Source organism: Pteronotus mesoamericanus, unplaced genomic scaffold (genome assembly GCF_021234165.1).
Source record: "Pteronotus mesoamericanus isolate MK-2021 breed Mesoamerican mustached bat unplaced genomic scaffold, CSHL_Meso_final contig_24, whole genome shotgun sequence".
Lineage (NCBI taxonomy): Eukaryota > Metazoa > Chordata > Mammalia > Chiroptera > Mormoopidae > Pteronotus > Pteronotus mesoamericanus.
The window spans coordinates 1,669,412-1,683,348 of record NW_026555100.1 but is presented as its reverse complement, the minus strand read 5'-3'; the positions used below and the strand labels follow the sequence as shown (position 1 = coordinate 1,683,348).

The 13,937-nt window shown below is 48.1% G+C and overlaps 1 protein-coding gene across 1 annotated transcript in view; it reads right to left on the bottom strand.

Moving 5' to 3' along the window:
* The window catches only part of DLG5 (discs large MAGUK scaffold protein 5), a 125,850-nt gene that overhangs the window by 70,576 nt on the left and 41,337 nt on the right, over positions 1 to 13,937 (bottom strand). Inside the window, exon 2 of the mRNA XM_054572497.1 lies at positions 2,548 to 2,616. Within this exon, the coding sequence (XP_054428472.1) occupies positions 2,548 to 2,616 (69 nt within the window). The remainder of the gene's footprint in view (positions 1 to 2,547; positions 2,617 to 13,937) is intronic.

The window sequence follows — 13,937 nt, the reverse complement described above, 5'->3', positions numbered from 1 at the left end:
CTGCTGCTCCAGCACCCCAGCCATCAGCCTGAGGGGGCAGACAACACAGAGGGGATCACTGAGCCACATCCTGACATGCTCGGCCCAGTGGCACTTCTTATTGTGTGAGGTCTCGTTTCCTTACTGTTTAAGGCAGTGTGCATAGGTAATCCCTATTGTTGCAGCCATGAGGACATTCAAGTCAGCCGTGAAAAAACGGAGCTCCACACCCCAGGGACAACATCAGAAGCATGCAGAAGAGCGAGAGCAACAAAACCTGGTTCAGGTGAACTCAAGTGGGTTTGTTTCATCTGGAGGGATGCAACCCGGTCTTGCAGCATTGAAGATCTGGACACAGACAGCGGTGCTCTCTGCCTGCCTGTTAACAAGTATCCAAGGACACTGCTGACCCCTCCATCCCACGGGCCACTAAGTGTGTGGAGAACCAAACGGTGGGTCACTGACATGGGGCTTCTCCCAGGGCATGCAAAGGTTCACTGCAAAAAAACACCTCCTGCTCGGGTCTGAAATTCCACCATTAACAATACTTGCTGTGGCTTAAGACCTCTCTCTCTGGAGCCCCCTTTTAAAAGGCAAATGCTACTAGAAATGGTACTGGGTTAACTTAAAGTGTCAATGTGACACAAATTAGTTAGATCATTGTACCTTGTTCCCAAGGGAACAGGGAGCCAGAAAAGGGTGAAGGATGAGAGAGGCAAAATGTACATACTCAAAACTCAATCAGTTCACTGTCTTACAAAAGCCCCACTGTATTGCTCTCCTAATCCTGACTGTACCACCCCATGTGCTACCTGAGAGCCAGTCCTAAATTCAAAATTCTGACAATCCCGTCATTCAATCAACATGTCCAAAATAGGAAGAACAAAGTGATACTCAGCAGCTCTGAACCATGGTCCCAGAAGAGTCCTTCCTAAACACTACACAGGATGAGGAAGACTGTGAGGGGCTGCATTGTGTCTTCCAAAAAAGATGCTCAATCCTAATCCCTAGTAAATGTGAATGTGACCTTATTTGGAATAACAGCCTTTACAGATGATCAAGTTAAGATGAGGTCATACTGGAGGAGTAGGGAGGGTCCCTAAACCAATATTACTAGAGCCCGTTTTCAGGAGAAATTTGGAGAGACTGACACAGAGAGAACATCAGGTGAAGATGAAGGCTCCGACAGACTAGGTGATGTATCTACAAGCTAGGGAACATCAAAGATTGCCGGCAACCACCAGAAGCCAGGAACAGACCCTCCCCTAGAGTCTTCAGAAGGGGCGTAGTCCTGCCAACACAATACTTTGATCTTAGACTTCTAGCCTCCAGGTCCGTGAGAGAATATCTTTGTTACATGAGCCACTCAGTTTGTGGTCCTTACTATGGGAGTTCTGACCAATGAATACAGTACCCTACAGTACCTATCTTCCCTTCTGATCACCCTGACCTCACTTTTTGTATTGACTCATTTAACTGTCTTCCCCATAGACCCTAAGGTCCACAAGCAGAGGCAGCACACCTGCCTTCTCACCACTATATTCCAAGCCTACTTCTGTCACACTGGAGGCGGTCTATAGTGTTAGTCAATTAACACATGAAAGATCTGTCCCTGGCTAGTTCAGGAATCTTTGGCATGAGACTCCCCTCCCTGAGTGGCAATTTCCCCATCTGTCTATATGAAGGAAAACCAAATAAATGGACCAGATGATCTCTGTGGGGCCTTCCAACTCAAAAACTCCAGGACTCACCACTGAAGTTGTATCCACCCATCAAGACAGATCAGGACATCAGCCCTGGCTGGTGTGGCTCAGTGGATTAAGTGCCAGCCTGCAAACCAAAAGGTCGCAGGTTCGATTCCCAGTCAGAGCACATGCCTGGAGTGTGGGCCAGGTCCCCAGCAGGGGGCGCATGAGAGGCAACCACACATTGATGTTTCCCTCTCTTTCTCCCTCCTTTCCACTCTGTCTAAAATAAAAAATAAAAATAAAAGATCATGACATCAGAAACTGCACTGGGGTGTTAAATAGAGGACACTGAGGTATAGGAAATCTGGGAGACTATGACGATTTTCCTGCGGGGACATCTTCAGTGAAGTGAAAGCAGGGCTGGCCTCACTACAGTCTTCCGGGAACGCATTCATGTCAGCATGGACTGGCTACTCCTGTCACCAAGGCAACAACTTCAGTGGGCTATTTCTGCTTTCAAAGCATAGTCCCAAAAGGGGCCAGTCTCATGGACGTGCGGCCTCGGCATGGGCAGACAAGCAGCCTTGGCATGGGCAGGGGGGTGGGGGTGGGGCTCACTAAGAGGTCCTATGCCTTTCCCAGCACCTACCTCCCTTCTACCATCAGAGCCAGATTTCTGCCCTCCTCCACGAAGATGATGTATTGGTGATGAAAGAAAATGTGAATAGAATCATACTGAGTAATAGGACCCCATGAGTAATATGAAGGGTGAGGGCCAACTTCCCATTCCATGAACCCAGGGTTGCCCTGGCTCGCACCCAGACCCTGGCCCACTCGATGATCTCCAGGAAGGAGGGGTGCCCCGGAAAGCGGTACTCACCCACACTGCTGAGAGAGCTGCTGCTTTCTGAGTCTGAGGGCATGATGGATAAGACGCTGTAGGTGGAGCCTGGGGACAGAAAGGGAGACCATTTGTTACTAACCCCAAAGGGGTATATTGTTTATACCTCAAAGCACTGTTAGACTAACTGATCTTCAGTCATCATCAAGCTGAGAACCCAGCTGCACCAGGGACCAGAAATTGAATCAAAGGGGCCAGACAGGGGAGGTACAGTCAGGCGGGACTAATCTTCGGTGTTTCTGCCTCACCTTCCACCACCCTCCAGCTGTGGAGACTTATCTATGTATGGGCAGAGTGGAACCGGGAATCAGTCAGTTGGCTTCCTATTGAGACATCTGGGGAGAGTAATATGCCAGGAAGCAACAGGCCCCAGGTTAAAATGGAGTCCGGAGGACTTCTGGCCAAGATGGAGGCGTAGGTAGATACACTATGCTTCCTCGCACAACCAAAAGAAGAACAACAAATTTAAAAACAAAAAACAACCAGAACTGCCAGAAAATCAAACCGTATGGAAGTCAGACAACCAAGGAGCTAAAGAAGAAACATTCCTCCAGGCTGGTAGGAGGGGCGGAGAATGGCTGCTGGGGTGGACAGGACACGTGGCAAGGCGGCGGACCTGGTGGGTGAGGTGGCAGCTGGCAGACTGGGCGGGGCAGTCCCACATTCACGTGGGCAATAAGCTGGGAGGAACAACGGGGGAGCAAGACAAACCGCGCAACCCAGGGTTCCGCTGCGGGAAACTAAAGCCTCAAAACCTCTGGCTGTATGCAGGGTAAATGGAGGCAGTCTGGCTTTCTCACCCAGATGTCTGGGGAACTAAGATAAGCTGTGTTCTTATAGCCTTGAGATGGGGCCCAGTAAGTACTCCCATAGCCTTGCGTATGGGTACTATAAACAGTTCCCGTAACATGGAGTAGGCCTGCATGCGCAGAATCTCACTGTTATACAACCTGTTGGCCCCCTGCCAGCTTTGTCTGTTTCCAGTATATTAGGACATAGGGGCTCCTCGCTAACACATGCAGCTTGCAGCATGCGTAGATTCGCCCACCCCTGAATAAAGGCATGTCAAGCATCCCCACAGCTCTGCGGCTTTTCTTCCGTCTGCCCAAGTCTCCAGTGAACCTGCCTGGCCTTGACAGGCTGCAAGACAATTAGTGTAGTCAGTGGGCCTCGCACCGACTACACTAGGGGTCTCACAAGGGCAGCCTGGATGGGTGGCCTGATACCGGGGTGTGGCACCCGGTGGCACACCTCCTGGCATCATGGGCCCCACCCAGGGACTAGCCCAATGTCAGTGTCTCACCTGACAGAGTAGATAAAGCCCTGAGGGTGGTTGGGGAGATCCTGGAGCAGCCCAGTGCCTGTGCGGCCGCTGGGGCCATGAGCAGGGTTCTTCTTTCAGCTTTGCGGGCTGAGACGGAGACTGTGCTTCCGGACACAGCGAAACTACGCAAAGTCCAAGAACAAGAGAAGGCCTTGCAATCCAGGATCGGTGCCCGAGGAGAAGGGCCGAGAGTGGCAGAATGGCGAAAATTCCGTGCCCCAGCCATGGCGGACCAGTCAGAAGCAGAAGAGGAGGAAGACGGAGAGGCGGAATCGAGTACCCGGAAGACCCACCCTGTTCTGTTACAGGAAATGAAATCCCAACACCCTGTGGCGCGCAGGGGGAAGACCCAGCAGGTCCCGCCCAGATAGCGGAAGATCTCTATACGCAGGCTGAACTGGTCAATCTCGCGAATCAGTTTCACCGACGACCTGGGGAGCCCTTCGCGTGTGTCTTTTACGCCTGTGGGGTTTAGGGGTGGATAGCATCATGCGCACCGATAATGAATTGGAAAAGCTAGCTTCCATCATGACCCACCCCTCTCTACGAAAATGGCTACAGAACAGCCAGCGGCATAGAAAGGGGCAGGGCTCACACTCATTATTGGAATGGGTAATGGCATCTGTTCGTAGGGTCTGGGCGAATGCAGATGTGCCAAACACAGTGAGGAAACGGCAGTCCTTCACAGACTTAGTGTGAATCCTGCGGGAGTTGGGCATGGCTCAGCCTATGTTCAATCCCAATACCTGGGCCCTGATGATGAATATTTTACAGCTGGAATGCCATATCTTGTGCTCCAGCACACTCCCCCTACCTCCTTTGGGTTGCTAATGGCCATTCTGGTGCCTTACGCTGAACGTCGCATAAATGACATCACAACAGTGGTGGCCAGCCTGGGAGAGGCAGAGGCTCACCACCAACAAAAAATTGCTTGGGCAGCAACTCAAAGTTCCTGTTTCCCACTCAAACAGCACCCCCGTGCAGGTGACCAGAACACAGATGTGGTCAGCCCTTGTAGGGGCTGGAGTCAATCACACTAAGACTGACAGGAAGTCGAATGCTTACCTGCTAGAACTCTGGAAGCAGCTGTGAGCTGACCAACGCCTCCAGAAGAAGAAGGCGGCACCGAAGAAGCCCAGGGGCATGAACAGAGAGGCTCATCCAGTCCAGCTGGAAGACCACCTGGCTGCGCCAACCTCCCAGGGGAGGGAGGGGATATCCTTTAGACATCTGAATAGGGGGCAGGCTGAGGAACCCATCTACAGGGAATGAGCAGGAACTGGAGGCCGCATGTCAAATTGGCTATTCATTTGTCCTCTGAAAATGTCCAGCGGGTTTTGGCTCTGTGGATATGGGAGCCGAATGTACCCTCTTACATGGAAACCCTAAGAAGTTTCTGGGACCTGAGGTCACTACTGATGGTTATGGGGGACAGAGTGTGAGAGTGAAGGCTGTACAGCTCTCTTTGGGCATCGGGCGTTTGCCCCACTGTGAATACAGTTTATGTGTCCCCCATTCCTGAGACTATCATGGGTATTGATGAGCTCCAGGGATTGTGGCTACACACGACTGCAGGAGTTTCACCTGCAGGTGTGAGTGGTAAATGCCATTCTTCGGGGACATGCTGACCATCCCCCTTGGAGTTGCCATCCCCACAACAGGTAATGGCAGTGAAAAAATACCAGACGCATGGGGAACATAAGGAAATTACAGCAACTACAGGAGAGTTGGAAAAGGTAGGGACAATTAGGGCTGCCCACAGTCCTTTTAACTCCCCTCTGTGGCCAGTGAAAAAGCCAGATGGCACATGGAGAATGAGAGTTGATCACCGGAAGCTCAGTAAGGTCATTCCTCAATGATATGGAGCAGTCCCTTCTGTGGACTTGATGGAGCAGTTAACTAATGAGCTGGGAACTTACTACTTTGTAGCTGATCTAGTAAAATGCCTTTTTCTCCATTGGCATTCCTCTGGAGAGTCAAGATCAGTTTGCCTTCACATGGGAGGACTGGGAACAGACTTTAACAGGGTTCCCTCAAGGGCACTTGCACAGCCCAACTATCTGTCACCAGCTTGTGGCAGAGGACCTGGCTAAGCAGCCACAGACTGCAGAAATGTGTCTGTTCCACTATGTTGATGACATTTTGCTAACCAGTGGTTCTCTTGCAGAATTACAGAAAGCAGTGCAGCAAGTGCTGTCCCACCTGAAGTTATATGGCTGGGCAGTCAATGAAAGCAAGCCAAAAGGGCCTGGATTATCTGTTAAATTCTTGGGGGCTGTCTGGTTGGGTAAGACAAAAGTCATCCCTGATGCAGTCACAGATAAAATTCAGGCGTATCCAACCCCTACCACTGTGAAACAGCTCCAGACATTTCTGGGCCTGTTGGGGTACTGGAGAGCATTTGTGCCCCATCTTGCACAGGTTGTTCGTCCCTTGTATTTATTCTTTGGTGAAAAAGGGAGTGAATTGGGACTGGATCCCAACATCGGAACAAGTGTTCCAAGGAGTGAGGTGTATCACTAAGCATGCCCAGGCCTTGCATGCGCTGGATCCTGCTAGACCATGTGAGCTACATGTGCATGTGACACAAGAAGGGTTCGGGTGGGGTTTGTGGCAGCGAACAGAATGGCTACGTCAGCCCTTGGGTTTCTGGTCCCAACTATGGAAGGGAGCAGAGGTGCGGTACTCCTTGATAGAAAAGCAGCTGGCTGCAGTCTCTCCTGACCTGTTAGCCACAGAGGCTCTAACAAGAACTGTCCCTGTGACAGTAAGGACCATGTATCCCATTGCAGGGTGGGTCCAGAACTGGGTGGCCAAGCCTTGCAGTGGGACAGTTCAAATACCCACATGCGCTAAGTGGGGGGGCTTATCTGCAACAAAGGAGTACTCTGTCAACTAGCCCCTTACTGTCTGAGCTGTGGGAAGTGCTTGGCCCTGTTACGTATGTAGATGAAAAAATCTACTGTTCCTGTCCCTATAGAAGAAATGGGAGCCAGTCCCCTTCCTGGAAGGGCAGGCAACTACTCTCTCAGATGCTTGGTACACCAACGAGTCCAGCAGGGGCCACCCCCCTGTATGGACTGCCGTGGCAGCTCAACCACAAACAGACACAATCTAGTTTGACACTGGCGTGGCTCAGAGTAGCCAGTGGACTGAACTACGAGCCATGTGGCTTGTGGCTGCTGATGAGGCACCACCCCTATTTGCACAGATAGTTGGGCAGTGTACAGGGGGCTAACATTGTGGATTTCTACATGGTATACAAATAAATGGATGGTTATGCACAGGCCATTGTGGGGACAGGCTTTGTGGCAAGACCTATGGGAGTTAGGCCACCAGAAACAAATCACTGTATATCATGTTACTGCACATGCACCTCTTGCTTCCCCTGAGAATGATGAGGCTGACACTTTAGCGAAGGCGCAGTGGCTAGAAACAGTACCTACCAGTCCCTCAGGGAGGGAAGTAGCTCAGTGCCTACACCATCGTCTCCTACGTGCTAGGAAAAGGACTATGTGGTCCATTATAAAGACTTGGGGATTATCTGTCACCTTAGCAGAAGTACAAGAAGCTTGTGGGACCTGTGTTGTCTGCTCGCAAAAGTATCCCTGAAGGCCTGTGGGACCTACTAGACAGGTGGTGTGGGGACAGGTACCGCTAACCCAGTGGCAGGTGGATGTAATCGAGCCCCTACATAGAGGGATACAAGTATGCTATTAACTGTGTGGACACAGCTACTGGACCCTTAGCTGTTTATCCCACACCACACCCAGATCAGAGAGCAGTAATTACTGCACTGGAATGGTTATGTGCTGCTTCTCGGCAGCCCTTGATCATTGAAAGTGATCAAGGGACACATATTACTGGAGCCTTGGTACAACAGTGCGCTCAAGATTTGCAGATTGACTGGAAATTCCATGTGGCCTATCATCCCCAAGCTGCTGGGATGATTGAATGATACAATGGTCTCTTAAGGCAGGGCCTGCGAGCTGTGGCTGCCACTCCCACACTGGGGGATTGGACAAAATGCTTATGGACTGTCCTCTGGACTCTAAATGAGAGGAGTTTGGAGGAGGGGCCCAGCCCCAGTAGAAGCCTTGCTCCACCTGAATGCAGCTCCAATTCAGCTGCAAGTGCAGACTAAGGATGCTCTGCTGAAACCAGGCATGGGGAAACAGGGAAACATTCTCTTGCCCACTCCAGAGAATCTGGAGAGAGGACAAACAGCCACCTGGATGTGGCCTTGGGAAATAAATGCCCTCTACATGCATTGGGTGGCTCTTGTTGCCCCTCGTCAAGGGGTAGAGAGAAACTTGCAAAAAGTGCTCTGGCCCCCAATCCTAAAGATGACATATCCAGGGTCAGCAGACCATGAAATGCTTCTTCACTGCACCTTTGTAATTTCCCTATGGTCCATCATGAGTTCTTCCTCTGTTGTTGCATGTAGGTGCTGAACCCCCAGTTGAGGCAGAGAAGGTCCGGTATTCATGCCCAGGAAGGCCCCCTCTGCCAGCCACTGTCTTAGCGGCTGAACAGAAGCTCATTTGTATATTGCCTGAAGGTCATCACTTTCCCTTTCTGGTACCCATAGCTGCTCTGTCTTTTTGCTCTCAGTGCACAAAATAACACTTTAGTGGACTGGGTTCATACCTATGCCTCAGTGGATAACCAATCAGTGTGCTGGGTCTGCCCAGAAACCCCACTGAGCATGTCTGCTGGCCTCCCATGACGCATCTCTCCTGCTTCTGTCTCAAATTGGACTTGGCTCCAGAACCAGTGGAACACTGGACATCCCTTGTGGAATGCAACCTGGACTAACATCTACACTGGGGCAGAGCGGTGGCACGAATGGCTCTGGCCATTAAACAGCTACTCCGTATGGGATGGCTCAGGATGGCTCACAGCTGAAGCCGTGGAACTGGCTGGACCAGCTCCCCTTTGCATTGAGAACCCCGAAGGTCAAGCCCAGATGGGCTGGACTCTGACAGGTCTATGTGAGACTCAGACTCGAAAGCATTTCTGGGAGGCACAGGATAATGGGTGGGCTGTAAAGCTTTATGGGCATTAACTTCTGAGACCCATGCCATTCAACACCTGACAGGCAATCGCTTGCAGAAATGGTGGGCATCCCCAATCACTGAATGGCAGGTCCTTGCTGTCTTGGGCAGCGGTGCCTGTGTTTTGCTTATTGCTGTAGTCTGTAGTGCTGTTGTGGTTTATGGGTACAAGGCTCTGCCCCCCTCGCCAAGGGACCTATGCAGAAGATATCCTCACATAGACTGTATAGTGAGGAACCCAGAAGGGGTGGATTATAGGGTAAATAGAGGTAATCTGGCTTCCTCACCCAGACGTCTGGGGAACAAAGATAAGCTGTGTTCTTCTTTCTAATGAATTTGAATTTTTTAATATTTTATAATGGACCTTGACATTTAAAAAACAAATAAATAAAATCAATCTGCACTTAAAAAAAAAAAAAAGAAGGAAGGGACTCCTACCTTTTGTGACAACATGGATGGAAACAGAGAATATTATGCTAGGTGAAATAAGCCAGTCGGTGAAAGACAAATACCATATGATCTCACCTATAAGTGGAATCTATTCAACCAAATAAACTAACAAACAAAATAAACCACAGGCAAGTAAACATGGAGCAGACTGAAAGTGACCAGAGGGGATGGGGAAGGAGGACAATGGTGGAAAGGAGGAGAAGGGACTAAACAAGGAACATGTATGAATGACCCATGGACATGGACAACAGAGTGGGAATTGACTGTGGGAGCGGGGGGCGGGGTGGGATGGGTGGAGGAGGGTAAAGGGGGAAAAACTGAGACAACTGTAATAGAATAAACATGATTTAAAAATAAAATTTTTTTAAAAAATAGCTGTGTTCTCATAGCCTTGAGACGGGGCCCAATAAGTATTCCCATGGCCTTGAGTATGGGTCCGATAAACAGTTCCCATAACATTGAGTAGGTCTGCATAGGGAGCCACTATGTTATACAACCTGTTGGCTCCCTGCCAGCTTTGTCTGTTTCCAGTATATTAGGGCATAGGGGCTCCTTGCTAACATGTGCAGCTTGCAGCATGCATAGATTCGCCCACCCTTGAATAAAGGCCTATCAAGTATCCCCAAGGCTCCGTGGATTTTCTTCCATCTGACAGAGTCTTGAGTGAACATGCCTGGCCTTGACAGGCTGCAAGGCACTGTAAAAACCTGTGGGGACTGTAGTGGTGGGAGAAACCCTCAGCCTCACAGGAGAGTTTGTTGGAGAGACCCACAGAGTCCTAGAATGTACACACGCCCACAGACCTGGAAATCAGCACCATGAGGACCCAATTTGCTTGTGGTTAGTGGGGGAAGTGACTGAAAGCAAACGGAGAGCCAAGCAAGTGGAGTTGTTCCCTCTCGGACCCCTCCCACACATGCAGCCCCACCAACACAGAGACGTGGGTTGCCCCGCCCTGGCGAACACCTAAGGCTCCAACCCTTACAACATAACAGGTGCGCCAAGACAAAGAAATATGGCCCAAATGAAAGAATAGATCAAAACTCCAGGACAAGAACTAAGCAATGAGGAGATTGCCAAACTATCAGATGCAGAGTTCAAAACACTGCTAGTCAGGGTGCTCAAAGAATTGATTGAATATGGTTACAAAATAGAGGAAGATGTAAAAGCTATACAAAGTGAAACAAAGAAAAATACACAGGGAACCAACAGTGAAGGGAAGGAAATTGGGACTCAAATCAATGACCTGGAACACAAGGAAGAAATAAACATTCAACCAGAACAGAATGAAGAAACAAGAATTCAAAAAAAATGAGAAGAGGCTTAGGAATGTCTGCAACAACTTTAAACATTTCAACATCCAAATCACAGGGGTACCAGAAAGAGAAGAGGAAGGCCAGGAAATTGAAAACTTGTTGGAAAAAACAATGAAGGTGAACTTCCCCAATCTGGCCAAGGAAACAGACTTCCAGGAGATCCAGGAACTCGGAGAGTCCCAAAGAAGTTGGACCCAAGGAAGAACACACCAAGACACAACATAATTAAATAACCCAAGATTAAAGACAAGGAATCTTAAAAGCAGCAAGAGAAAAGGAGACAGTTACCTACAAAGGAGTTCTTATAAAACGGTCAGATGATTTCTCAAAAGAAACCTTACAGGCAAGAAGGGGTTGAAAAGAAGTATTCAAAGTCATGAAAGACAAGGACCTACATCGAAGATTACTCTATCCAGCAAAGCTACCATTTAGAATGGAAGGGCAGATAAAGTGCTTCACAGATAAGGTCAAGTTAAAGGAGTTCATCATCACCAAGCCTTTATTATGTGAAATGTTAAAGGGACTTATCTAAGAAAAAGATGATCAAAACTATGAACAGCAAAATGATAACAAACTCACAACTATCAAGAACTGAACCTAAAAAAACAAAAACAAAAACCAACTAAGCAAAGAACTAGAACAGGAACAGAATCACAGAAATGGAGATCACATGGAGGGTTATCAGCAGGGAGGGGAAGGGGGAGAATGGGGGGAAAGGTACAGGGAATCAGAAGCGTAACTGGTATGTGCAAAATAGACAGGGGGTTGTTAAGAACAGTGTAGGAAATAGAGAAGCCAAAGAACTTATTATATATGACCCATGGATATGAACTAAAGCACAGGAGGGTTGCAGGGTGGAGGGGGATAAAAGGGAGAAAAAAATGGGACAATTGTAATAGCAAAATCAATAAAATATACTTAAAAAAAAAAGAGTCTGGGATTCCCTACAAATTTCTATCAATATGATTCTGGCTTCCATGCAGAGCGTAACAGCATAAATTAAACGTCTATGAACTATTTGGGGTTTGTTTGTGAGTTTGTTTGTTTTTTTTTTGCCTGACTATTCTGTTCTTAGGTTCTAACAGTATTCAAGCTCAGTCCTTAATAATTTAGTCAGGGTCTACCCTCTTATTAAAAATTAAATATCAAATTATGAGCAATTACACTGTCATGAAAGCCAGGGAGTAGCACATTTTTGTTGTTGTTGTTTGTTGACACAATGTTGCCAACTCCTGGTTACAGACACAACCATGATGGTTTGGTTGAATTAATATATTTTCAAAGACAGGATGGTAACCACCTGGCATCAGGAAATGCCCCTGGGTCAGGAAACCCAGTTTCTGAACATAGCTCTTGTCCATATACGAATAGCTGGGTGATGCTAAGCAAATCACTTCAGTTTTCTGAAACACTATTTTCTGGTCTGTAAGAGGAAGGGTTCGACCAGATGACTTATGAGGTCCTTTCCCCTGTCCCATTCCAGTGATCGTATTCTCTACTGATAATGGAAACAGAAGGAGTGCTTTGCTTACCAAAACTAGAGATGACACAAAATTAAGAGGGCAAACAGACTCAGAAACTAAATTGGGAGTTTAAAAAAGTACAACATGCAAAGATGGTAGGTCATTAAATCAAGATAACGGGAGGAATGCAATGTTTTGTTCTGGGAACTGAAAGAACTATACAATGAAGAAGTGTGTATACTATGCATAGTGGGTGAGACCGAGACAGGATTTTTAGTAATAAAGCCTTTTAATAAGGCTTAGCACTTTATGTCAGGAAATGGCCAAGAACTAATGGGATCTTAGGCTCTAGGACCAGAAACGTGGGGGCAAAATTTAAGGGGTTCTCTCCCATCTCAACCCTTGACTAGCCACCCTATACATGTACATCCTCAGAAGAGAAAGGAAAGAGAGATGGCAGTGGACAGAGAAGAGGGAGAGGAGGGGGCACACTCATGGGAGAGGAGAGGCCCCAGGGGAGGGTAAAGATTTGGGGGGAGGAGATAAAGACCATACAGGGAGGGCAGAGATATGGACAACTGGGGCGGAACTGTGCTGGTGAGCTAGCAGGTGTGCTCACATGAAGAAGAGATGAAAGAGAAAAAAGAGAAGAAAAAAAGGCACTTTGGTAATGGCAAAAACTAGGACAGTAGCCAGGAATGACCAATGACCTCATTATCACATTTTCTGAGAATTTCTGAAGAGCCTGCAGGTATTTCACATGAACTGAAGAGGATGATTTGGGGAGTGGGCAGGTATTTTGTCTTTAAACAGGACTATCAGAAGGGATTCAATTTGTTCGCTATGGCCTCTGGCAATAGAGCTAGAAACAGCAGGTAAACGCAGAGAAAACTGCAGGTCAGGATGGCCAAACTGTCTGTGCTGCCCCAAGTACACCTGGCAGGGATATAACAGGGGGATTTGCACAGCATCAGAAGGGAGACAGAACCAGAAAACCCCATTTAGCCCTGAAATTCCTACTAAAAAATGAATAGCAACATTCACTGAAATACTACCTGTATTTCAAGTTCAACCCACACTATTCATTTTACTGTCCATTCAACGTTTCTGCATTTTTGTCCTAAACAATGAATATCACAAATTTCTCAAATCACCTCTCTTCCCAGATCATAAATGTTAAGTGTTGTGTAAAGATCCATGAAATAAAGTTAGGTACAATTCAGGCAATCCATTTATGTCTTCAAAGAACAAGAATGGAACATCATGTCTATTTTTTAAACTCAATCTTCATTTTCTTAATTAGTTCTTTCGTTTATGAAGTCAAGGAAGGCTACCCGGCTGGTATATTGGTGGATTGTTTTCCAAAGATGCCAACTCAGAAAGCAGGCGTAAACAAACTCTCCCGCTCACACCCCCAAGACCTGAGTTCAACCCAATCCTGCTTGCCACACTGTGGACACCATGGCCTGTGCTCTGGGAGACGCTCCCTTCAGGAACCCCTTGCTTCTTTCTCATTACTGGCTTCAGCAGCACCCCTTCTTCCAGTAAACCGCCCCTCCACTTCAAATCGTTTATCTCCTCCCCCACGGTGAGTTTCCACTGTTAATTAAACTTGGCAGACACCCTTCTCTCTCTCCTTCTATCTCCCGCCCTAGCTGTGGGAGTCGACGGGCCAACCAACACATTCTGTTCCTCCTCCCTGTCCCCAAAGTTCTGCCAGAGCTCTGGGGCCTGACCCAGGGATGGTCTGACATCTCTG